General features: G+C 42.1%; 2 protein-coding genes across 6 annotated transcripts in view; both read right to left on the bottom strand.

Annotated features, from left to right (window-relative positions):
* The window catches only part of znf385c (zinc finger protein 385C), a 176,648-nt gene extending 159,316 nt beyond the window's left edge, over positions 1–17,332 (bottom strand). For 2 of the 5 annotated variants that reach the window (XM_074656166.1, XM_074656161.1), the window contains exons 1-4: positions 17,204–17,332; positions 11,965–12,064; positions 4,509–4,570; positions 2,838–2,924 (exon numbers count right to left, since the gene is read on the bottom strand). The gene's annotated coding sequence lies outside the window, so the exon portion shown is untranslated. The remainder of the gene's footprint in view (positions 1–2,837; positions 2,925–4,508; positions 4,571–11,964; positions 12,065–17,203) is intronic. The other 3 variants (XM_074656163.1, XM_074656164.1, XM_074656165.1) reach the window with 3 other exon arrangements.
* A 2,031-nt stretch (positions 17,333–19,363) lies between these two features.
* Positions 19,364–24,984, bottom strand: dhx58 (DEXH (Asp-Glu-X-His) box polypeptide 58). The gene is made up of 12 exons (XM_074656154.1): positions 24,859–24,984; positions 24,467–24,661; positions 24,159–24,363; positions 23,883–24,073; positions 23,672–23,785; positions 23,400–23,532; positions 22,049–22,234; positions 21,723–21,973; positions 21,316–21,627; positions 21,039–21,229; positions 20,838–20,931; positions 19,364–20,385 (listed from the first exon to the last, which is right to left on the bottom strand). Exons 2-12 carry the CDS (start codon positions 24,641–24,643, stop codon positions 20,200–20,202), a joined length of 2,040 nt encoding a protein of 679 aa, XP_074512255.1. The 5' UTR covers positions 24,644–24,661; positions 24,859–24,984; the 3' UTR covers positions 19,364–20,199.
* Between the last annotated feature and the right edge of the window lie 459 nt (positions 24,985–25,443).

Genomic DNA, 25,443 nt, shown 5'->3' with positions numbered 1-25,443 from the left:
GGACCGCCGACAGGACACGTGGAACAGGAGTCGACCGGACCGCCGACAGGGCACGTGGAACAGGAGTCGACCGGACCGCCGACAGGACACGTGGAACAGGAGTCGACCGGACCGCCGACAGGGCACGTGGAACAGGAGTCGGCCGAACCGCCGACAGGACGCGTGGAGCAGGAGTCGGCCGGACCGCCGACAGGACGCGTGGAGCAGGAGTCGGCCGGACCTCCGACAGGACGCTTGGAGCAGGAGTCGGCCGGACCTCCGACAGGACGCTTGGAGCAGAGGTCTGCCGGACCTCCGACAGGACGCTTGGAGCAGAGGTCTGCCGGACCTCCGACAGGACGCTTGGAGCAGAGGTCTGCCGGACCTCCGACAGGACGCTTGGAGCAGAGGTCTGCCGGACCTCCGACAGGACGCTTGGAGCAGAGGTCTGCCGGACCTCCGACAGGACGCTTGGAGCAGAGGTCTGCCGGACCTCCGACAGGACGCTTGGAGCAGAGGTCTGCCGGACCTCCGACAGGACGCTTGGAGCAGAGGTCTGCCGGACCTCCGACAGGACGCTTGGAGCAGAGGTCTGCCGGACCTCCGACAGGACGCTTGGAGCAGAGGTCTGCCGGACCTCCGACAGGACGCTTGGAGCAGAGGTCTGCCGGACCTCCGACAGGACGCTTGGAGCAGAGGTCGACCGGACCTCCGACAGGACGCGTGGAGCAGAGGTCGACCTGACCTCCGACAGGAAACTTGGAGCAGCGGTCGACCGGACCTCCGACAAGACGCTTGGAGCAGAGGTCTGCCGGACCTCCGACAGGACGCTTGGAGCAGAGGTCGACCTGACCTCCGACAGGAAACTTGGAGCAGAGGTCAGCCGGACCTCCGACACAGGAGTAGACTTGGATTTGGATGGAACACTGAGCAACTTAGGAGAACGCCGCCTCTGGGACCCACGCTTCCTTCTGTGAGATCTCACCCCTAGCATGACCTCTGGCTCGAAGCTAGTGTCCTGGATGCCAGCATGGCGAGGAGCAGACTGGAAACTCCGTGGGCCTCCCAGGGCAAGGCGGGTTCCCAAGAACCGATCCGGGGCTGATGCTAGCCTAGAGCTAGCTGACTGCTGGGGCATGGGCCGGAAGCTCAGGAAGCCAACAGGCCGGGGCTGAGGCTGATGCTCGGGCCGAATCCGGATGCCCAAAAAGGCATAAAGGCTCTCTGCTGGGGTCATTATTTAGGGTTGGTTCGTTCTGTCGTGTGGTGAGTTTTCTATATGACCCCAAACGCAGAGTAACCAGCAGGAACGGAAGTTCTTTAAACAAAAGCGAGCTTTAATTCAGCTGACAAAATCCAGAAATCACAAAACAAGGAGGGGAACAAAGTACAAATGAAAACACACCAAAACCAAACTGAGAACAAAAACAAAACTACAAACCAGAGGGTGCGAGAGTCACGGGCAGGAGGAACACTAGGAACACTAGGAACACGGAGGACAAGGGACTGGGAAGACAAGTACGAACCAACAAGGACAGAGGGGAAACACACAGGCTTAAATAACAGACAAGATTACACACAGGTGAAACAAATCAGGGCGGGGCAGACAATCAACCAAAAGGCGGGAAAACAGACAAAGGAAGGAAGTAAACCCAGACAAGACACAGGAGGAGTGAATCACCAAAATAAAACAGGAAACACCGGAAATACATACAAATAAACCACATCCAAAACCACAACAGTTCACAACAACAAGCTGGCACAGCCAGAACACAACAGTCATATCAGATTTTCACTACACTATTGTCGTGGCTAAAAGAATTCACAATAACAATATTATCATGGTATTTATAGAAAACTTGGGGAAAAAAATTATGTAATGTATGAAATAAAGTCTTCTTCAATACAGCAAGAGTTTAATTTAGTAAATCATGGTCCCATTTAGAGTCAAATAGACCATAAAGCAGGGTATGCTTTAGGGCGTGGCTACCTTGTGATTGATAGTTTGCTACCACGGCGTTGTCCAGTCTGGGAGTTTTCTGTGTTTTCGTCTTATAACTTTAACCCTTTCACAGTGTGTTTTAGTTCATGCAAGTTAATAGGAACATTTTGGTCACCTAAAAATGTCTTATTCAGTTTCAGTTGTACTTAGCTCCACCCTCTCGTGTCACTTCTGGTTGCAAAAAAACATGATGGTGATGGCCAAAAACCAAGATCGCAACGGCCAAAATGCCGAACTCAAGGCTTTAAAACGTCAGTCCACAAACCAATGGATGACGTCACGGTGACTACGTCCACTTCTTATATACAGTCTATGGTTAAATGACAACCTAAAGGTACTGCAGGAGAGTAATGGAAGCCATATGCTAACAACACCCATAGCCTAACTGTCTTGTGTGATTTATAACTTGGCACTTAACCTCCCAGTGCTACTGGTGACTTTCATGGTATTTTTTTCCCATTGACGGAGACACAGCACCAGCAGAGGAACAAAGCCTCGCAACTCTCACGCTATCACTACCCGCTATCAGACTTTTATTCCACCGGGAGGACGAGGAAGCAAAAAGCTATACATATTAATAAGTGGAAATGCCTATTCCCACACCTTTTACACAGAGGAGTCTGCTGCTGAGTCGAGCCACCGTCAGTTTGCCAGGGAGCTCACCCTCTGGCATGTATAGCTTATGTGAGCAGCATACTTCTATGTGCAACCTCTAAAAATAGTTTATTGTACAAAGTGAGTTAAACAGTTTAAATGCAGCTCTCATCTTCTGGGTCTTGGCAGTGACCCTGCATGAGAGTCCAGAAAAGCACTTCACTTTGTAGAGACTGGGGCTCTTTTTTACTCTTGAACCTACATTATAGATGATTGCCAACCGGGTCTCAACAGGACTAATCGTCAAAGTGAGGCGTGGGAGCCATCTTCACGCCTCCTCGCTGTTGCACTGATGGGAAGAGAAATTGACAAGTTTTAGCCTTTCCCTGTGGAACAATACACCATGAAATGCTTGTCTTTTCACTCCATCCTTTATGTTTAGATACCTACATACTGATTTCAACAAGATGATATATGTATATTTATTTCAATAAGACAGGAAATGGTCATTAAACCAAAGCTTGGCTTTGAAGTGAGTAACAGAAGTGAGTGAATCACCAAATGATCATCACATAAAAATATTGTCTATTCCTGTATAGCCTTGAGAGGATACTGAATGAGAAGTATGAAGTGAATGGTAGAATAAAATTAATAAAGACTTGAGTAATAGCGGACATATTGATATCTCATTCTCACCCATATCGGCACATCTTGGCCTATTCAAAAGTAATGAAACAGTCATAGCTCATGAACCCGCAGCCTCACTTAATTACACGGCAGACACAGAGGGGAAGATTTACAGGAAAGAAAATGCATAGATAAGTTGAATACATTTGCGCCTTTACCAAGTTTCTCATTATCGTTATGCTATGAAAGAAAGACACACGAGAAAAATAATATATTCTCGCACTCGTGGCTCAGCAAAGGATTCATTTGTAGGAAATGAGGCTGCTCATAATCATGGTCTATTAGCTGCATCTACTGATATAATCTGTCCTCTTTTGGCTACACAGGCACATGGAAATCATTTATTTTCTCCCCCAGTTTCTCCTGAATTCTGTCTGATGATCACCTGATAAGTTCTCCCAGCAACACAGTCCCATTTTCATCAGGAAACTAGGTGATTTGCACAATTATATCAGGAGAGGAAAGGTGCGGGAGATAGAGAAAGACTATACAACAGCAAGTTAGATGTGGTTAACACAAGTTTAAGAGATTTAAACTTTTTCTTCTACGATATAAAATACGTCAGTAAATATCCCACTCGTTCATTCTGAAGCTTTTATATGTATTTAAAAAGGCGGTTGCTAACAAGTGGCTAAATGAGAGTACAAAACGTCATCACACCGACTCGTTCGCCTTGACAGCCTCGTTGTGTATACTTGCGCTCATGCGACCGTGGTGTAGTTCCTCTGTAGCCTAACGGTAGCTTTTTACTTCTGGTGATTGCATTCCATCTTCAAAAATCATAAGTGGTGTTCATTTGTGAACAAAACATGCAAGTATCAAAAACGTTTGTTTGCCACAGAGCTTATTTTCTGCAATAATCCAAGACCCAATGGAAAAAACCCCATTGCCGTTTTGTCAAGGGAACCAGGGCGATGCTAGCTTCCTGGTTGGCCTACAAAAATATCCCTGCAGCGCTCTATTATTACTTTAGTTTATGTGCAATTACTTGGAAAACTAATGACATCCCCATCAGCCTCAGCTGTACTTTGTGAGCATGTTTGCATTTAGCTCAAGTACAGCCTCACAGAGCTGCTAACAATCCTGTAGATTGCAGGTATGGCAAATGAGAACTTAAAGGTGCTCAATACGAAATTCATATCTATTGCCTCCACACGACTCTCAACATGGAGACGGCTGAGCCGACGGGTAGCAGTGCTAACAGTGCTAACAGATAACAGTGCAAACAACAGCTAACAGTGCTTACCTGGGAGGGAACCGGAGGATTGGTGCTACGCTTCCGTGACGAGGCACACCTGGCCGGCCCGGCTACGTAAACAAAGCACAGAGAAGCTCTGATTACAACACACACAGAGGGAGAGTGACATCATTCTCTGCTCAGGTAGACATTACTCCTCTATATCTTTACATTAATAGCTGTTTGATGCTATATTAATGCTCTGGATATCGTATAGAGAACCTTTAAAATACTTTTCAACAATGAACAGTTATTTAATATAGAATCTGGCTCTATACAAAGATAATAATTTGCCATAGAATACCATTCAATATAACCTACGGTATCCATCTAAGTGGATTATATTTTGTTTAAAACCACAACTAAAAAAGTCACATATCTGATATGGTTTTATTTTCTTTCTTCATTTTTAGTTTGTGCCACAGAAATATACAAACCTTGACTGCACCTCTGATTGAAAGTGGAGGTAACGCAGTGTGACACAGGTAATTGATGTAGATACCTGGTTGTATTCAGTTGTTCACTCACACAAGACAATAATAGGGAAGAGGACACTTCACATTATCGTGTCAAATCTATTGAAGACTGAAATAATGACTTGCGCTGTTGTGCGTGGCTATTACGATTTATACACGCATAATTTCTCTGTCATGTCACATCAGCAGACGTTTCAAGGCTGAGCGATTCGCATGGTTTGATAGCAGTGCTTAAGAGGTGCAACAAGGTGTAAAGCTGTTAGGAAAAGGCTGAAATGTGTTGTTTATTGAACTTCTTGTAGATTAGATGCAAGTATTTTGTTAACCTTGTTCTCCATTATTCACTTTATTTCCTTGATTTCCTACCTGTCAATCTGTGTAAGGCAGAGATTCTCCTCTCTGCATGACCTCCAAATCATTTTTGTCTATTTCTGTCCATCTTTATTTCCTTGCCGTCTCTTCTCCCAAACTCGGTTTCCAATCATTTTCAATTCTCCCATGCAATCACTTCACCTGCTTTCTGCCCCACCTCTCGCTCTGCCTATCCCCCCTCCCGTTTCTTTAATCGTTCTGTTTTCTGCTGAAGGTTACTCTTGCCTGCAGGGCTATGAAAATGTCAGAAAGGCCCACTCCATTTTCAGCTACGTAAATAGGCATTTCCCGCCAGAGCAAACCCACTTTCCCGGGTCTGACCTGCCATGTTGCACATCACACTTCCCACCTCTTTTTCTACACTACCTGAGCACAATAGTGTGGGGTGGGGAGGGGGATGAACAGCGCTCCTTCATTGCTTATCTGTCATTTTGATATAACAGACTGCTTCCATCGTCCTCTGTATTCATCTCCCTCTTCTCCATTTAAAGAACCGAGACTCACGAGGGAAAAGCTCGACTATAAATTCAAATGAAATTGCTCCCATTCCTGTAGTGATTAGCCATCTCACTGGAGATACCCATATGTGTTGTGATTAAAAGCTTGTTTTCAGGAGAAGCAGTCTCATTCAGTTGAATAATAGGCTAATGAATATACTACCTAGAACAACAAGAGGAACACTGTGTGACTTGTAATTTTCATTATTTACCGCCTCTTAACGGACAAGTAAACCTCTATTAATCACGTCATGGAATAATGTTGAAATATTCAAATGTATTCACAAAAATATGCAACAACCACGTTGAAATAAAATGCTAATTCCACTTTCCAGGACTCACAAAAAGAGCAGCAATAGACTTATTAACCTTGCCCAAAACCACTTTGTACTCCCCAACCTGAAACAGCTTGTTCGTACCTTCATTATAATTCATCAGCACCAGAAGAAACATGGGAAAGTGTACGTTCATTGGCAGACAAGAAGAAAGCACTTACAGTGTTGAGGAGAATGACAGAGAAAGGAAGCTTCTTCAAGTCACAGAAAGCTTTAAATCAAATTTTGCATCCATTTAAACTTCAGTCTTAAGACTTGAGGGACAAGCGCTCTTTTGAGGCTGAGCGAGTGTGTTTTGTATAAATCTCCAAAGATTGAGTGTTTTCTCTGAATTAAAATAAAAGAGCTTTGGATGCAGTGGTGAGAGGCGGCGTGGGCTTGGAAGGATGCTACAAAAACATTAAACCTGGATCTTTTTAGCAAATAATAATAAAAAAAACAAAAAACACTACCTTCATCTTTTCTAAAACAACCGTTCTTGCTCCTCTGCCTTGTATATCCTCACACTTTGAGAGAGCAAGCTCCCCGCAGGTCATGCGAGGCTTGTTCATTTCCGTGTGCCATGTCCCAGAAAACCCTGTCGTGCTGCGCGTCACTCCCGTCCTCCACCTCTTCTCCTCTTCGCTAACACTCCCCTGATCTTCCCTTTCAATTTCCTGCAGCTCCGCAAGACAATGGAGAGCTACATCAAAAGGCCTGCATGAGGGGGTTTGATAGCTCACATCAGCAAAAATAGAAAGAAAGAAAAATCATTCATACACAATTCTCGTTCAACAGTATTTGGACAAATCATCATCTTTCACTGCGCTTGCGACAGAGGTTATATTTTCTCAGAGGTTTCCCTTTGAGAAAGTCAAAGAAAAGCTTGAGACTGAAGAGTGGAAAACAGTTTTAGAGGGCTTGAATAATTTTTACAGGCAACAAAATGTAGCACGAAAAGGCGTGTGTATGACAGGATAACGAGCAAGGCAAAAGCATGTAATAAGAACACTCTTCTTGCTTTAGGCGTAGTAGTCTGACTGCAATGTAAATGCATTCGCATGAATATGCATTGCTCTGAGCAAGCAACGTAGAATAAAAAGTGAGAAAGACCACTTATGGCGGGCGGGAAGGATGGATGGGTCCAACAAACACAAGACTTTCAGCCAGGAGGCCGGTATTCGAGGCCAGTGTTTTGTTTTGCAAGTTACGTTAGTGACGCTTGTCAAATGTTTCCGTACAGATCTTATGTTGTCAGGGACTGTATGTACATTTTTCCAAGTATAAACATTTTTAATAGTATTTATTACCAACAACCTGTTAACAGGTTGTAACCTAACCTAAAAAATGAGACCTTCCGCGACTTTCTGGGTTTCCTCTATCCGCTTGTAAACTGCTTTTAATGTGAAGAATGCGGCGGATCCTTCGATTCATGGAGGGACCTTCGTTTGGTTTTGAGTATCAAAATGGACCCAGAGCTGGCAAAATTCCTATTGGACAGGTAAGCTAACATTACTGTCAAGTATGTGAAATATATATATTATTGTGGTTTTAGCTGCAAATCACATTCAGTCTCATGTGTGTCGCGTAACTGAGTGATGCTCGCTCACGTCTTCGTAGTGCGAGCTCAAGCGTGAGCAACAGGATGCTGATTGTCGTTGACTTAACGGCATTAAGGTGTCACTGTTAACAAGCATTTACTGATTCTTACATCTAGCCCCTTTAAGCCCAACTGTGACGCGTTTTCCTAAACCTAACTCAGTGGTTTTGTTGCCTAAACCTAATTGAGTGTTCTTGTTGATTCCTGCAGGTACTGCACCTTCATACAGGTGTGTACAATTCGAGCCTTGGTGAGGCAAAATGTGACACTGACACGCTATCCTATGGTTGGCCGGCGGGTTTATTACACGCTTTGACATGATATATGGTTGAAATGTAAGGTATAAAAGTATGGTATGACACCTGAAAATAAGACAAATTAGCCTCTACACTCATCACAAGTGTCAAGGACGCGCTACAGACTGAAAATATTATTTTTCACAGTCTCGTATGTTTTCCTCCAGTACTCACACTGACAAGCCCTATTGATTCACGCCACAGCTTAACCACGGGGTTGCCAGTGAATGTGACAGAAAGTACACATATGAGTGCTCACACACATTGTGTGACAGAGAAGGGAACTGATGCACACAAAAACATAATTGAATGGTCCAGCTATAAAATGACTTCTGGATCCATTCAGGCTAATTTACCTCGGTTTACTCAGTGTTGTTCCACGCTTAACAATGGACATAGTGAGTCAACGCTGTCTGTCTGGCACTGCCCTCCCGCCGCGGCTGAAAATGACTTTCAACAGCTTGATCGAATTAATTGGCTTGACTGTTGGGCAGAGGGGGGATAGATAGACCATTAGCTTTTGAAAAGGGAAAAGATTGACAAGTACGTTGTTTCTCAGGAATAATTGAGAGGGAGGACGGCGGTTGGAGGGAGAGTGAGGGGTACACAAAGAAAGCAGGCCTCAGATGAGGACAAAATAATAGATTTTGCAAAAATGAGCCAGCTTTGTTTCCTCTCCTTGGCAGGAGTCAGATGTTTTGCTGTGCTCCATCTTGTGAAGCATGACTCCCTTTTCTCCTTAGACACAAAACCTATCATTTGGACATTTGTGGACAGACGAGAGAAAAGCAGCTTTACCAAAGACAAGAATAGACATTTTGAGGGATGCGGAAAAGGGTGGGGGAGAGGGGGGGCGGAGTGGTGGCGGCATGAGAAGTATTCAGCGTGGAAACATGCTTTTTGCGTAATGTACTACAGTATATATTCAGTGTGTGATTAGTTTTATGAGAATGTCCAAAAGCCAAGAAAAACAACAGAAACAAAGATCAAGACACGAGTGAAACTGGGGATGAGTCGGAGTGCCGTGGATGCCATGATGCTATCACATACATACTGTAGCTGCTTGTGTGAGGGTTGCTTGGAGGGCAGGGCAGTGGCAGAGGTATGGAGCTCATTCTAATTGGATCTGTCAAAACTCACCACCAGTTAATGTAGTGCCTCTATTAGGCAAAGCTGCAGCCCATGACCTGCAGCTCTCACAGCGTGATCGATGGCTCCATTTGTTATTTTGCTGCTGTTGTTTTTGTTTGTGATGATGACCCCGATGATGACAATAGAACATTTTGAAGCAATTGGTTCAAAGTTTCAGTCAGCAGTAGACAAAAACAGGCTTCTTATTTCTAATCGGCGTCCGTTAATTGTGCTGGCTGAATTGTAAAAACTGCGGATAGCAGATTTTGTCAGTTCTAAGTTAGTTGGTTGAAAACACCGTCTTTGGATGACTTTTTAATTTTTCCAGCTGACTCGTGTGAAAGGGCTCCTCTCGTTTGAAGAGAAAAAGGCTTTTAGGATGAGGACTAACTGGTGTATATGCAAACATAACGCTATTGCGCATGACAAGTTTTGCTGGGGTTCAATAGAGCAAGACACAGCCGCTAACATTAGCCCAAACTAGGACCAGCTCCCACACAGTGAGGGGGCACAACACCGTAGAGGTGCTATTGTGCACAGTCACACTAGTTAGCTCATGAAATGCTCCTTGGCCTTGGAAGCAACACATGGTTAAGTTGCTGCAGTAAGCTAGACCGCAGGAAAATGAAATTATCGTGGCGAGCCGCACTTTGCCGCTGCCTGGTGTGAATTCGGCGTAAGAGGTTCTGAAAAATCACCACATCTAGCGAGAAAGTTGCCAAGTTGGCAACACTGGTTAGCTGGACATGCTAGTTTGTAGTTTATTGGAGCAGATAAACATACTGTTTAATTCATTCCTTATACTACTGATCATTTTCAGTTTTGGAAAGACAAAAAAACAGACAACTCCCCCACATCATTTAGATGCCTTGTGACAAAATCCAAAGCTTAACACGCCTGCCGTGCCTGGTTACAGTTGCTACGCTATGACTGGACAACCGCTATCCAGGGAGGGTTTAGCCTTTTCTTTAACGGTTTTCACATAAATCCAAATTTAAAACAATAATTTTACACTTGCACCAAGTGATGTCTGTTAATGAGACTTTTGTTGCCACCCAGATACAATAGACGTGAGTGGAACTTTAAAAAGTCACTCAACGGCGATAAATCTGTCCAGATACAACGTCCTGTTAATCTACAGACACTGCTGCAAACACTTCCAGTATTTATATGTCTGACTTACTTGACCCTCTGTTGCTGCCCTTTCTAACAGTAATTCTGGTAATCTCCTATTCTCCAGTTACAGTAAGTCACTCTGGAAATGAATACTACATACATACCCAACATGTAAAATGTAAGTAAACCATTCTGAGGTTTGCAGTAGTCTCCACTCTCCTTTGACTGGCTCAGATGGGGGAAAGGGATCAATACCTCGCAGTGCCAGAGCCTCGTAAATCTGTAGAAATCTCTTTATGCTATATGAGCCCTGTACTTATCTCTGGCTCCAACTGGAACACAGAAACAGGCTTTTTCTAGGTTTGACTGGGCTGCTTGGGGATTGTGACGGTGTTTATCAAACGGCCGTATGAGACTCTTGTATTGTTGTCGTCTTTTTCTGTTTACATCAGATTTCTGGGAGTCTGTCTTGTGTCCTGGCAAGGTTACAGATGATGAATGGCTTCACTTTCGTACGGAAATGTTCCCCCTTTAGGACATACTATATGCTGCTGTTCCTCCTCTCTAATTCAACCTCCCACTTTCTACCCTCTATGGAAGTATTCATAGCTCTCCATATTCTCCCTTCTATAATCAAATTTTTTTTCCTTTTTGTGCCCCCCTCGTTCTATTTTCATCATTTCTCGCTTTCTGTCAGATGCATAATTTTCAGGCTGTTTTAGTCATTTTCTACTTTACTCATTCTTCTAATTTCTAAAGTTGGTATTGGAAATAACAGACCTTGCATGTCTAAGCCTTGACTGCTTCATACTAGTGAGGTTTTCATGAGATAATCGATACCCTCAGGTACGACCTCGTGGGAAGCCTCTTTTAGTCAAATGCATTTTGGTTCCTCTGTGTGCAATTGTTTGAGCCGATGAAAAGCGCCGCTGGCCTTGCCTTGAGAATAAGGACTCTCCCAGCTGTCACACGCACCCTTTCACAGACAAACAACTTCATAAACATTTACGGTTTATGCATTCATCCACAGTTAGGCTACAGCAAGCGACCATGTTGGGATACAATGTCTTGTCTGCAACTAACAATTATTTCAAATATCGATTAATCCGACAAGTACTTTTCCAATTAATCATTTAGTCTGTAAAAAGTAAAATAGAGAACATTACTAAAAAGGTACAGTGTGTAGGATTTGGCTAGAACTGCAACGATTAATGGATTAGTTGTCAACTATTAAATTGGTCGCCAACTATTTGATAATCGATTAATCAGTTTGAGTAATTTTTTAAGAAAAAAAAAAGTCAAAATCCTCTGATTCCAGCTTCTTAAATGTGAATATTTTCTGGTTTCTTTACTCCTCTATGACTGAATATCTTTGAGTTGTGGACTAAACAAGACATTTGAGGACGTCGTCTTGGACTTTAGGAAACACTGATTGACATTTTTCACATTTCTGACATTTTATAAACCAAACAACTAATCGATTAATCTAGGAAATAATCAATACATTAATCAACAATGAAAATAATCGTTAGTTGCAGCCCTCGATTTGGTGGCATCTAGTGGTGTAGTTGCAGACTGCAACCAACTGAGTACCCTTCTGCTCACTACTCCCTTTCCTATACATATAGTGCCCTCTGTGGCAGCTTTGTGGTGGTGCACTGACCTGTGTTCGAAACGCCACAGCCTGCTCTGAGAAGTAACTGGCCACATCCGCAACAGTCCACTGCATTAAGTTCTGGCTCAGCTTCTCCTTCATCACAGAGCTAGAGGAAGAACAGGTAGAAAGGTGTGAGGGATGTGACCACAAAGTGACCTTTCTTCAGCAGGCAATGTCTCACTTTGTTGTTGTTTTGTTCAAGCCTTTAGGTGATCATTTACATGAGTTTGTGGCTCAGAAATATGTAGATTAATCATTCAAGACAATAACTGAAAAATAAAAGTCTAGAGTGTATAAAACCATTGTAGAAAGGGAGGGGATATGATGTCAGGAATTTGCAAAAATGCATTTCTAGTGGAGAATGTAATGACTTGTTTAAAGGTACAGTGTGTAAGATTTGGCAGTATCTAGTGGTGTGGTTGCAGATTGCAACCAACCGAGTACCCCTCCGCTCACTCCTCTTTCTAACGTGAGCTGAGTGCAAAATCGTTGTAACGCCAATCAGCTCACTCAGAGGCCATCCTTACCATAATAACACTACTTTAGGAGCAACAGAAGTCAGACAGACAGTTTTGCACTCTGCGGGTCACGTTACCGCAGCTTCACAAGCATGTCGGAGAACTACGGTGGCCTTCAGGTAACGTAAAAATGCAAAAGGCTCTCTCTAGAGGCAGTGTTTTGGTTTGTAGGTTCACTCCGTGAAGAGGACCCGCTCCCTATGTACTGTAGATATGAATATACACTAGCATAGTTATGAATATTATATTCCATTTCGCTACTAGATTCCCCGAAATGATACACACTGGCCCTTTAATGGCGATTATTAAAGTAGGGCTGCAACTGACAAAAAACAATATATTGTTTAAAATGACAATTATTTTCTTGATCAATTAAATGTTTGGTCGATAAAATGTCATGACATAATCAATCCCCTCAGCACCAACCTCACTTAAAATTAATTGTTTTGACCGACCAGAAGTCCAAAGATATGTAGTTTAATAACATAGAAAGCTCAGAAACAAGCTAAAATACAATTTAAAAAATGGATGATAAACAGTGCATTGATTCATTGAGTTTCTGCTCTAAATTAAACTTGTAGATGTTTTTGTCAATTTATTATTCCACTTACTATTCCAGCACTTGGTTTAAGTGAAAGACATTTGAATTGATTGGATTCAATTGAATTTATTCAGTTAACCCTCACATTCGTCACACAAACAAGTCCGCACTCAAATCATCCTCTCGTGATCATCAGCGAAGAGAAGAGTAAATAAAAAAACTGTGGGCTGTCATACGAGTCCACAATAATCCCCTCCAGCCTGAATGACTCAACATGGATTAATAACAGGGATTAGAGTGACACAAACTGCAGTCAATGGCAGAGACTGAGGAAGGAGGACAGAAAGACACATTAGTTTTAGTCCAAACCAAACTACACACAGCTGTGCACATGGACACACACTTATAATAAATATCTGAAGCACTATGATTACAAGAACATGTCTCTGTCTCTGACATTTTGATGTGAGCGCTAATATTTATACTGCCGATATGTCATAATGTTTTATGGACTAAAACGCAGAGAGCTGCACTTGTTTGGGGTTTTTAGAGTGAATTACTTTGCCAGTGAGTCAGCTGAACAATCTGTGGGGGAGTCAAAGATCCTGATGAAGAGCTTATTGGGAGTTCATCCTTTAGTTTCTAGACCAATAATCTAGCAGAGAGTTCTTGTGTCAAAAGGAAGAAAGAAGAAAGGGACGAGACAGTGAGGAGCAGACTAAAGCCCGGCCACAAAGTGGCAGACAGCAAAGACAAGCGTCTCTTTTATCTGCTCTATAATAAAGCATGAAATAGGCTGGGGTAACTCTCGACACCAGAGTTCCAGTCCACTTCAGAGAGCGACATCCTCAATCAAAGGAGACGCACGACAACAAAGATGCACCCTATGCATACTATAATTGCTTTTATGTTGCCCTGAAAATACACGCAAACATGTTTTCAAGCATCTGGGTGATAAAAAGGAACGTACCATGAAATTAAAATGTAAAATGTAGAAAGGAATGTTCTGTGTAAAATTTAAAATACTCTCTTGAATTCACTCAAGAGCTTTTTTTATGGCAGCCAAGACACGACTGCCCCAAAAAGACGTGAAATGGCATTACGAAACAGAGATGTCAAAGATATTCACGCTTCCTCTAAACCAGTGTTTCCCAAACCTTTAAAACCCACTTTTTAAAAAAGACAAACCATCACAATAGACCTTATCTATAAATCGTGAGAAGAGCAAATTTGTGCGCAAATGAACGTTCCTGACCATTTTTAATACCATTTTTGCATCATCTTATATTAACTTGAATAAGTAAACCAGCCATGTCGAAGAAGTACATTTGATAAATCAAATAAACACATTTAGACGGAGTTAACAGGCTTTGTTTCTCTTCTCTCTTTCATCAGTAAAACAAACAGAATGAACGCTAGCCTTCATATTAGATTCCATTTTTATTTCCAGATTCAATACTATCACGATACTTGGGTGCCGATTCAATATGTATTGCGATTTTTAAGAATTGTGATTTTACAAGATTTATTGCAATTCGATATTACAATTTATTGCGATTTTTGTTAACTTTTTTAACACTAGACTATGGGAAAAAGTTGAATCATACACATAAATGCCAGTATATGGGTGCTCCACAGTTGTAGCATCGGCCGATTTGACCATGGAGATGTGAGGTGTAGCCATGATGTCTAGCTCTGCTTTTCCTGTCAATGTGTGAAACCCAAAGTGTTTCCATACTTTACTGTATGTGTAGTGTTTACCACTTTGGATCTGAAATGTGAGGGTGCAGTTCGTATTCATGTGGAGCCTCCGCCGTTTTGTTTTGGCTTTTGACGGATACAGAACGGATATAACGTCACGTTACTCAGACTACATTAAAACAACAAACAATAAAAGCAGTAACTTCCTTTTACCTCTACATAGACTCAAATGAAGCAATTGTAAAATCATAAAAAAAAAAAATCATGATACATAGGTCAATCCATTTTTTATTCCCACCCGTAATAAGTAGACAATCATCAGAATAATGCAAACATTCAGGCTCCCTCATGTGGCTCAAAGATGTACATCTTAAATGAAAGACTATGGAAGAAATTCTGCAAACTTATTTGGCGACCATAATAAAATCTCCTGCGACCCCCCTGTGGGTCGCGACCCAGTCTTTGGGAATGACTGCTCTAATCCACATGACTCTAAACATGCAGTACTGTACAACCACACAGGCTGGGTGGCAGCTTGATAACCACTTATTTATAAGGCACGGACGATATACATAACAACATACAACAGGACAATGCAAATGTCATCACCTATCTTGTCACTGAAAGTAACCTGATCCACTGCTGTTGCCAGGAGAATAGAGACAAGAGGGCCGACAAGCAACACAGCAGGCTCTCAGACAGCACGAGCAGCTGGCTGACAAGCGGACCGGTCCCAGAGGAAATGCCCGTCCTGGTGACCGGCTCACTGTACTGTACCAGATATTTGTGTCTGTCATTGTCTCTGTCTGCGTCCTGGAGAGAGTGTGTGTCGACTACACAAGCAGGAAGCAACTGTGCAACTGTTGACAGTATGAGTGTGTTACTAGCTTCATGTGTGACACGGGCCTAACAGGTGTGACTGATCTAGTGATGGAGTTTGTAGCCCACTCCAATAAATGTTGCCGTACCACACTGATTTCATTCACATACTGCTGACAGTACTTCCTGATTTAAAAAGGTAAAAGAAGTTTGATTTTTTTTTTTCCAAATCTATATTAATGAATTCATGAATGAAAGAGGATGACACCTTTACAAGGCATCAATATTTACAGCACAGTGTATAATGATATATATATATAGGTAGTTCCCAAACTGGAGGTTGACGGGACCCCCTCAAAGTATCCCAAGACACATTAAAGGTCCCATATTGTAAAGAGTGAGATTTTCATGTCTTTTATATTATAAAGCAGGTTTAAGTGATATATATAAATACTGTTAAACTATCAAAATGCTCAATATACGGAGAAATACACACAGCCCGTTTTCAGAAATTGTGTGTTTGAAACAAGCCGTTTGGATTTCTGTCCATTTGTGATGTCACAAATATACAATATTTAGACCATTACACGGTTTTAAACATAAACATTCTAAATGTGTCCCAGTTTATTTCCTGTTGCAGCGATTGTTAATGACATCAGCTGACAGGAAGTAAACATGGACCCAAACTGTTGCCTAGCAACGCAATTCAATTGCAATTCCATTGAAATGTACTAAAACGGAGCATTTCAAACAGAGGGTAAATACAGGCATATTCAGGCTGACAGTATAAGGAAAATAAAGGTGTTTTTTGAACATTACAGCATGTAAACATGTTCTAGTAGAAACACAAAATACAAGTATGAACCTTGAAAATGAGCATAATATGGGACCTTTAAGCCCCCATGATTAAGCCATGAACTTTCTGTTTCAGGCAAATGAGCTTTAAACAATGTGAAATCCAAATAGGCCTTCTACTGAGTAACTTCACCAAGTTAACACAACAACCCAGCCAACATTTGTATGTGGGGCCCATGTGGGTAGTAAATGGGATGAAAAATGGGCCCTATATGGGATTGTCCGTGGGTTCCATAATGGCCCCATGCCAATTGCCCTTGGGGGTTTCATGCAGGAGTACACTGGGTGTTATATGGGCCCAATGTGGGCAACATAAACCAAAACCCATCTCGGCCCCAGGTTTAAGTTCTATGTGGGAACTACATGGCCTGAAATATGGGTTGTAAGTGGGTTTGTCCACAGTTTCCATGTTGGCACTAATTTCCCAGTAGTGACCAAACTAAGACCCACACAGGTAGCCCACATGTCCATGTGGGACCTACATAGTTGATCAAAGTGGGCCCCAGATAAGATGCCCATTTTGGGCCCATACCCACTTGGTACCCAGGTACCCCCAGCATAACCCATGTGGGGCCCACATAACCATGTTGGCTGGGAATAAACCTCAGTTTGTGCTGACAGACTGTCAATTAACACACCTGAGATAACACCTGCTCATGCGTCACACTGATAGAACACAACGCCATGAATGGAGAAAACACTGTTAGCATTTAGCTCTATGTATGTATGCACTGAGGAAGAGGAAGGAAGAGGAATGAAGAGGAACACATTATATAAAGTAACAGCTAATAGATAACCTGGAAACACTCACCTGGTGCAGGTGAGCTTCACCACCAAACGCCAACAACGGAGCTGCCGTCGCCATTACGCACTAAATGTTGTTGAGATCTCTTTGTTTTGTGTTGAGTTCAAATGCCCTCTGAATATATCCTGTTTTATTGTGAAAATCAGATCTCTGCTGCCTTCCTTGCATAGTTTAACACAGGTCTGTCCTCAGGTCACCCAACCATCATTACAATTGGCCTAATATGTGACCTGTCAAAACTAAAAATAATAACAATAGGGCTAATTATTAACTCTGTTTCTTCTTTTAAATCCTACCTTTACAGGAAGGCCTTTTTTTATAGCAATCCCTTGTTTTAAATTTCATTATTGTTGACTTTTTGTACACAAGTCTTACGTTAAACATTTTATTTTATTTTGGCCTATGTTTTTATGTTTCTAGTCTGTTTTGTTTTTATCTTGATGTTTGCACTATTTTAACTTATGTAAAGCACTTTGTAACTATGTTTAGAAAGGTGCTATACAAATAAAGTTTATTATTTATTATTATTATAATTATAACTTGTCAACACTAAAAATATTTAAAAAAATATATATATATCTGGAGCTTTCCTGTCTGGGAAAAATTAAGAAAGTTTAAGTTTAAAAGTATTTTACTTTACAGTATTTTCATTATCAATGAATCTGCTGATTAACAGATAATCACTTTTTTTAATAAAATGTTAGAAAATAGTGAAAATTACTATTTTTAATTTCCCAAGGTGACATTCAAATTGCTTGCTTTGTTCAACCAGCAGTCTAAAACCCAAAGATATTGAATTTACTCATATATGACAAAAAAAAAAGCGCACATTTAATAAGCTGGAACAAGCAAGGTTTTAGCATTTTTTGCTTGAAAAATTACAATTCATCGATAATCTAAATAAAATAGGTATTTTCTGTTGATCAATTAATCGACTAATCATTTCAGCTGCACCGACACAATTAACGTCTGGGTTTCTATACCTTTAGTCATAGTCAAAGCATTTATTGTTGTGTGCACAGTTAAAACAAGTTTCCTTGTATGAAATTTTGTGTGCCGAATAGATAATAGATACAGAAAGAAAGGGCACTATGTATAATATAAATAAAAAATTTAAAAAAGAGCAGAGTGCTATCTTATATACAATAATAGAAAAATAGAACAGTACTTAATTGTTTACTTAATTTTGTTTAAACACGTCCCAAAAGAAATGAAATCCATATTGCTTCTTGTATATAGATAGACAGATGTGTACGGCCTAGATACCAATGACAGGAATCCTACTATAAATGTGAGTAGCATCCTGTAAACTCACACACACACAACACACCATGTCATCATCCTTTGCTCAACTACTCCAAGCTGCTTTAATTTCAGAAGAGAGCTAATTGCAATTAAGATGCATGGGGTGTTGAGCTGGGAAGTAAAAGGAAGTAATCAGTGTTGATTATAGAGCCTGAGTCTGATCAGAGTAAATCATACACTGTACGGCTCCTCTCCGCCTGCCTCAATCTGAATCAGGCGTGACACCGGAACAGAGCCTGTTTTTACTGTGATTGCATCCATGGCAGCACTACTGACTCCATCCAGCCCTCTGCCAGATTTGAAAGGATTACGGCACATGTGACACAGTTAGGGTTGACCTAATCATGTCTTGCCCAGGGAGACACACATATCAAGATGTGCTGTGTGGGTCAAAAGTGAATCTACTCAATACAGCTGGCAGCCTGAAAATTAATGGTTTCCTCGCCAGTTGTTTTAATTTCATAATCTGGGTTTGTTGTGGAAACTGCTCATTATAGCTGAAGCTGTGCTGCTCTATATCAAGCTTGATTTATGTTTATAAACACAAACAAAAATGAAGGTGTAAATAGCTTCAGCAGTCTGTTCTCTGAGATTAGCTAAATCTGTCTTTTGGGGATTGCTGAAATCAAGCTGTGAGGGTTCCAGTTATTATGCAGTGAAAATATATATTTGAAGCCAGTGTGTTAAATGATCTTTTGCAAGTCTGATATATCTGTTCCTTTATGTCGACTGTGTAGATGGAGTTAAATGATCCACGCTGAAACACATCATATTGATCCAGTGATGCAGATACAGCATAGTGAGCTGCAGCAGTCAAAATATTTCACAAGCAACATTTTAAAAAAGCTCTTGGAGACATTGTGGTTTCAGGCATCTTTTTAGTGCACCCTAAACATACATAAAGAAACAGTTACATACAAAAATAAACCAGTTTGCATCAGAACTTGTTCCCTTTCCTTTTCAACTGAGTACCTTTTTATCCAGATGTCATGTACACACATCGGAAGGAGCAAGTCTAAGGTAGAGAAATTTACTTGATTGGCTAACCAACACTGACATCTAGTGGATATTAAAAACACTTACAAAAGATGTGTTGGGCTTTTCACGATTAATGTTTGTTTAAATTTCATCTCAACTTTAGTTTTACTTTGTGGATATTGGCCATAATTTATTGTTATAAAATAGAATACAGCAATAAATACAGTGAAGCAAAATAAAAGTCGCTAAAACAGAGATTATCAGTAAAAAACATTTTAAAATAGCTAAAAGAGAGTTCATGAGGAATCCTCTTCGTGACAACATGTCAAGTGTTCATGATGGTTGAGGCTGGTGTTACAGCAGAGTTCATTGTGTGCTTTGTTTCTGTGCTTGATTTGAGATGAAGTAGGGGAAATACACACAAAAACACATGCACAGGGGGTTAGGACCTTGGGCATAAACAAAGCTGTCATGCTAATTTCAAGCATGATCGATGCGTAATGGGTTTTAGCACACTGCTGCCTCACTGGCCCGCTGGCAGAAATTAATGCAAGCACATGAGGAGTGAATTTTTTTTAAAAACCAAACAATACAATGATGCTCTCTCTCCCAATGAGCACAGGAAATCTAACACCGATAGACTGGAATGACCGGAAACAGATAAAAATGTACATGTGAATATAGGGGGAAAACCCACACAGAGCTCTTTTGTTGGCGTCTCAATCAAAGATGTCGGGATGGTTGTCTTGGCAGTATTCTTCAAAGCTGAAGTCCTCAACAGTGAAAGGGACATCCTTCCACTTCTTCACTGTCAACCTGCCTTCAGGGGTCTCCAGGGCCATGTCGCTAATGGCTATATTGGGAAGCAGGGCGACACTCCTGTACTTCATCTCAAATCCCCATTTCTGTCAATTTAAAGAAGAATAAAACTCAACATGAGCACCAACATCAGCTCTGTTGATGAACTGCCTTGAACAGTCTTTTTTCTGAGTTTTAAAGGAGACATATCATGCTCTTTTTCAGGTTCATACTTGTATTTTGGGTTTCTACTAGAACAGGTTTACAAAAAAAGCCCAGTCTGCTCTGATTGGCTTGTGAGAAAAATATGGTGCACCTTTGGTGGTATATTCTAATGAGCCTGCATGTGACATAGGAAGGGAAGCCAAATCTGAATGGCTTGTTGAATCACATGTTTTCTGAGGCAGCCCACAAAAACTAACTTGCTTGTCTTATTGCACAGTTCATGGGTTGGTAGGCACTTCAGATACCCAAATGCATATGCACTGAAGCACTGAAAAAGTGAGTTTTTCATTATATGTCTCCTTTAGATTAATATTTGGCAGAGGGCCCACTGTACCTTGTCGCAGCTGCTGCAATTGATCGTACGCCCAGGCTCCCAGTCATCAAAACTCTTTCCTAGATTCACCTGCCCACCGACTTTGTAGTGTTTCCTGAGAGCAAAGATAAGCCTTGATTAAAGCAGTGAAGGATTTTTGTAAAGACTTCTGCCTAAATATACTTTTGATTGCACTCTTATACCACAAAGAGTTCTACTCACTCAAAGTCAGGATTGACGTTGACAAAGTGCGCATTGTCCAGAAGTCTAATGTCACTGCCAGAGGCCACAGACTTGAAACAGTTTCGACACAAGAGCTGGATGTTAGCAGCAGCGTAGCGACTCTTCTTCTCTACTTTGCGTCTTTCTGCAAGTTTTCTGCAAATAACTGCCTGCGTTTGCAGCTCCGTTATCTGGAGACAAAGAAGATCAAAAAGTGATGTCAGAAACACTAAGCAGTGAGAGTAAAGGATGAAGATGTACAGTACCACACCCTCACCTTTGTGCCAAACTCGTGGAGGTTTATCTCTTGGACCTGAGCAATGGCTTTTCCAGTCAGCTCTTCCAGATATTCATTGGTGAGCTCCCGCCGCACTTCCCGTCCCCCTTTCTGGGCGACCACTGAATACGTGCTGTCTTTCGCTCGGGCACGTCCACTGGCCTGCTGCTGGGCAATCTCATTTGTGAGCAGTCCATAGCGTACCACCAGGTTGCATTCAGGGATGTCGAGGCCTTCTTCAGCCACACTGGTGGAGATCAGGAGGTTGAGTTTACCTAGGCGGAAGTTGCGGATCGTGTCCGCCTGCTCGTGCTGCAAGCAAACCATGTCAAGACTAAGTCACACAAAAAAGAAACACATCTATAGATACGTTGTTACTGAATGGGAATGGTTGTATATGAACACACCTGCGTCATGTAAGTGATACCATTGCCAGCCCCAGTGAGGATGGCTGCCTTGATGCCAGCTTCCTGTAAAGCTGTATTGTTGAGGACCCAGTCATTTAGGCAGTGGATGCTTTTACGGGTTTTACTGAAGAGGATCCCCTTTGAGTTCACACTTGGACCAAACTGTTTGAGCAGAGTGCTCTCAAGTTGTCCCATCTTTGGGTTCTCATAGCGAGAATCTCTTGTCAGTTTCTGCAGCTCCACCTGATTCTCTATGTAAAAGGACAGTGATATTAATTATTGCTTGCAAACAAATAGACAAATAACTAACAATTTTGGATTCCTACCTTGGAAAAGTCCCACCAGGAAGAAGTCTGTCCCATCGATTGCTGTGGTGAACTTGTTGATGTAGAACTCCTCCAGGGAGCCATAAGCATCCATCATTCGCAGGGTGTCATTGATGAGCAGGGCATCGTTGTACTTTCTGAGGTGGATTGCACATTGTGCTAGCAGTCTGTTGTCCTGATTTACTCCTGATCCAAATATACACAAATTAGCCTATTTACGAACATCAACAGAAGCATTGCTTTCTCCACACATTTGATTTACACTTAAAGGAACAGTGTGTAAAATTTTGGGGGATCTATTAGCAGAAATTATTCATAACTTTGCTTTCGTTAGTGTATAATCACCTAAAACTAAGAATTGTGTTTTCGTTAGCTTAGAATGCCCCTTCATATCTACATTGGGAGCGGGTCCTCTTCACGGAGTCCGCCATGTTGCTCCGCCATGTTTCTACTGTAGCCCAGAACAGACAAACCAAACACTGGCTCTAGCCTTTAATGTTACTTGAAATCCAACAACACGCTTGTGAAACTGCGGTAACGTGAGCCGCAGATTGCAAAACCGTGGTACCACCAGCCGCCGTTTGACTTCCGTTGCTCCTAAAACACGGTCTCATCCCAACTCACATACCGCCGCTTTATCACGCCCCTTGGCGTCACTTTAGGTTTAGGAAACAATACCACTTAGGTTTATGAAAGAACTACATGGTTGGGATTAAAACTACAACGTTTGTACGGTGAAAATGACACTGAACATTGTGAACACGGGACACAATAAACAGCTGATTGTAACGTGAAAGTGAACCATAATGCACGGGACGCAAACAGCGGTCTCCTGGATGAAAGCCTTGTGTTTCTTGGACCCATCCACCTGCCCTCCCGCCTGCCCGGTGTGTCTTTTTGCTCTTTAAACTACGCCACCACACTCCCGGGGCACTTTCTCGGAGAGTTTACTGTTGTCGCGGATGGGTTTGCATTATAGTTAATGGAACGCCTGGTGCATTTCATACTGGGGCTAAAGGGTGCCTTGTGCGGTGGTACCGAACACCGACGGCCGTGACAAAGCCTCGGTATTTGATGCCCTAGGAGTGAGAATGAGAACGGACTGGTTATTATGGTATTATTTTGGAGTGCAACACCATGGCGTTACCACTCGACAGCTCACGTTACCGCAGTTTTGGAAAGGGAGGAGCGAGCGGAGGGGTACTCAGTTGGTTGCATTCTACAACTACAGCACTAGATGTCACCAAATCCTACACACTGTACCTTTAATTTGCCTCAAATGTGTTCTCCTTACCATTGCAAGTGAACACTACATTCCATTACAGTATCAAAAAATAAAACCGGTTCTTACCTCGCTGCTCTAGTAGCACCACATCTGTCTCATACTCTTGTGTGCCACACTCTCTCAATCTTGAGTCTGGAGGAAGGTTCATGAACTCATGGATCATCTGCATCATGAGCTTCAGATGATCCTCGAATGGATCCTAAAAGAAAAAATGTTGTGTTGACTACATGTGGAATTTTCACATGATTACGGCATTTTCAAAATTAATTTGTGTTGTGGGGTAATTATCAAAGTACATTACTCTACCACAGTACGTTTTTAAAAAAACATTAGCTTACCTTAGGTCTTTTCTCCACAATGTCAAACCTCTTGATGGGTCTGGGGACTTTCTGCTTCAGCTCTGAGACATAGTTTTTAGTTGACACTATGGCTGAGTCCAGGTTGGCACAAATCTGAGAGGGAGAGAAAGATGATGATGAAGAGATCAGACAGACCAGCTCATCTTAGTGACAAATTCAGTAAAACTCTGTTGAATAGGTAAACCCTGACCTGCAGTACATGCTCTACAGCCTTTTCCAGGATCTTTGCACCCCCGGTACCCGGCGATGCAGTGAGACCCAGGATCTGTGGCAATGGTCGTTCTCCTTTCAACTTTTTCTCCACGTAGCACGTCATCACCTTGTTGTAGACTGATTCCTTGTTGGTGTGGTGACACTCATCGATTATCAGCAGAGTAATATCTGTAAGGAAGGGTACAATCTGTATTAGAAAACCTATCCCACATCAAAGTGTCATCATGACATTATAATCATCACTTTTACTGACCTGAGAGCTCAACATGTTTTCCGTCCTCCTTGTTAATCAGAGCATTATACAAGATCTGTGCAGTGCAGATGACCACGTCTGAGTTCTGCACCACTCGCCCAAAGAAGTCCTTATCATCACTCTCCCCACTGACCGGCACCAGGGTGTAGTCACGGCCCAGGTGAGGCTTGAACTCGTTCTTGTAATGCTGGTCTACAAGGTGAACCTACATGAAAAACACACTGTATTTAGCCACACTGGATGTAAAAGTGTTTTTATTATTATAATGAAAATGATTCTGTCCTGTCTGTTGTGTGCATTCTGTGTACCTTGTTTACCAGGACCATCACCTTAGCCCGTGGCTTGCTCTCCAGGTGTCTTTTGGCCACATACACAGCAGCAAGAGTCTTTCCGCCTCCCGTCGGCAGCCAGATGATTATGTTCTCTCCCCGAAGAGCCCTTTCAACCACCTCTTCCTGGTATGCACGCAGTTTAATGCCTTCCATCCTGCACTTTACTTCCGTCTGACAACACATCAGAATTACACAGAAGAAAAAGGACATTAGATCATAACAGTACATCAAAAACTGTGATCATTAACAGCATTAAGTCTGGCTAGATCAGAGTAAAGCTGCTGAGAGGACACAAACAAGCTTTCTGAGAGACATGTATGTTGAATCATTGTATTTATCCGTTAAAAAGTCAGCCTTTATGAACTCACCAGTCAGCTGTGTGGTGTTGTCCGCTTCCCCTCGTCCACTGCCACAACACAGTGTAGGTGGTGGGGTTTTAAATTCAGCTGATCAGCTGAGTCATGAGGAGACAGGAAAACGAAAGTAAAAGCCCTTTGGCCCCACTGAGGGAGGCTCCAGAAGAACAACAGATAGTCTTCATTATGCAGTGACAGGGGAAGCCTGAACTACACTGACACAAACTAGGTTTATCTCACCCTTTTGAAATTAGTCTAATCCTATGTTTATATCATATCTATAAATTTACTCTACAGCTCAAGTGTTTTGTAGAGTGTTGAAAATGTCCTGAGCTTTTGCTGGCGCCCTTACTGGGCCCTACTTGTTCTCCATTACATCAGGAAAACAAAACCTACTGTTGTTGCTTCTGGCAATGCAGGAAATCCCCAACCGGATCTTTTCTGCCCTGCGGTTATTAAGCAACTTTTTGATTTCAGTTGCAAGTCATTTTGCAGGACTTGGGTACAGTAAATCTTAAGTTTAGTTTAGTTTTTTTGATAAAGGACAGTGCAAATTAATTAACATACATGGTATAAAAAAGGCCAGAAGTAGTCAAA

The sequence above is a fragment of the Sebastes fasciatus genome, chromosome 13 (assembly GCF_043250625.1).
Source record: "Sebastes fasciatus isolate fSebFas1 chromosome 13, fSebFas1.pri, whole genome shotgun sequence".
In the NCBI taxonomy this organism is placed as follows: Eukaryota; Metazoa; Chordata; class Actinopteri; order Perciformes; family Sebastidae; genus Sebastes; species Sebastes fasciatus.
This window is presented reverse-complemented; position numbering and strand designations above follow the sequence as displayed.

Excerpts from the sequence above, each read along its gene's own strand:
- dhx58 (XM_074656154.1), bottom strand. The coding sequence starts at position 24,643 with ATGGAAGGCATTAAACTGCGTGCATACCAGGAAGAGGTGGTTGAAAGG. Across the intron at positions 23,533-23,671 it reads TTGTGGAGAAAAGACCTAAG|GATCCATTCGAGGATCATCT; the intron begins GTAAGCTAATGT and ends TTTTTCTTTTAG. Across the intron at positions 22,235-23,399 it reads GGTGCTACTAGAGCAGCGAG|GAGTAAATCAGGACAACAGA; the intron begins GTAAGAACCGGT and ends TATTTGGATCAG.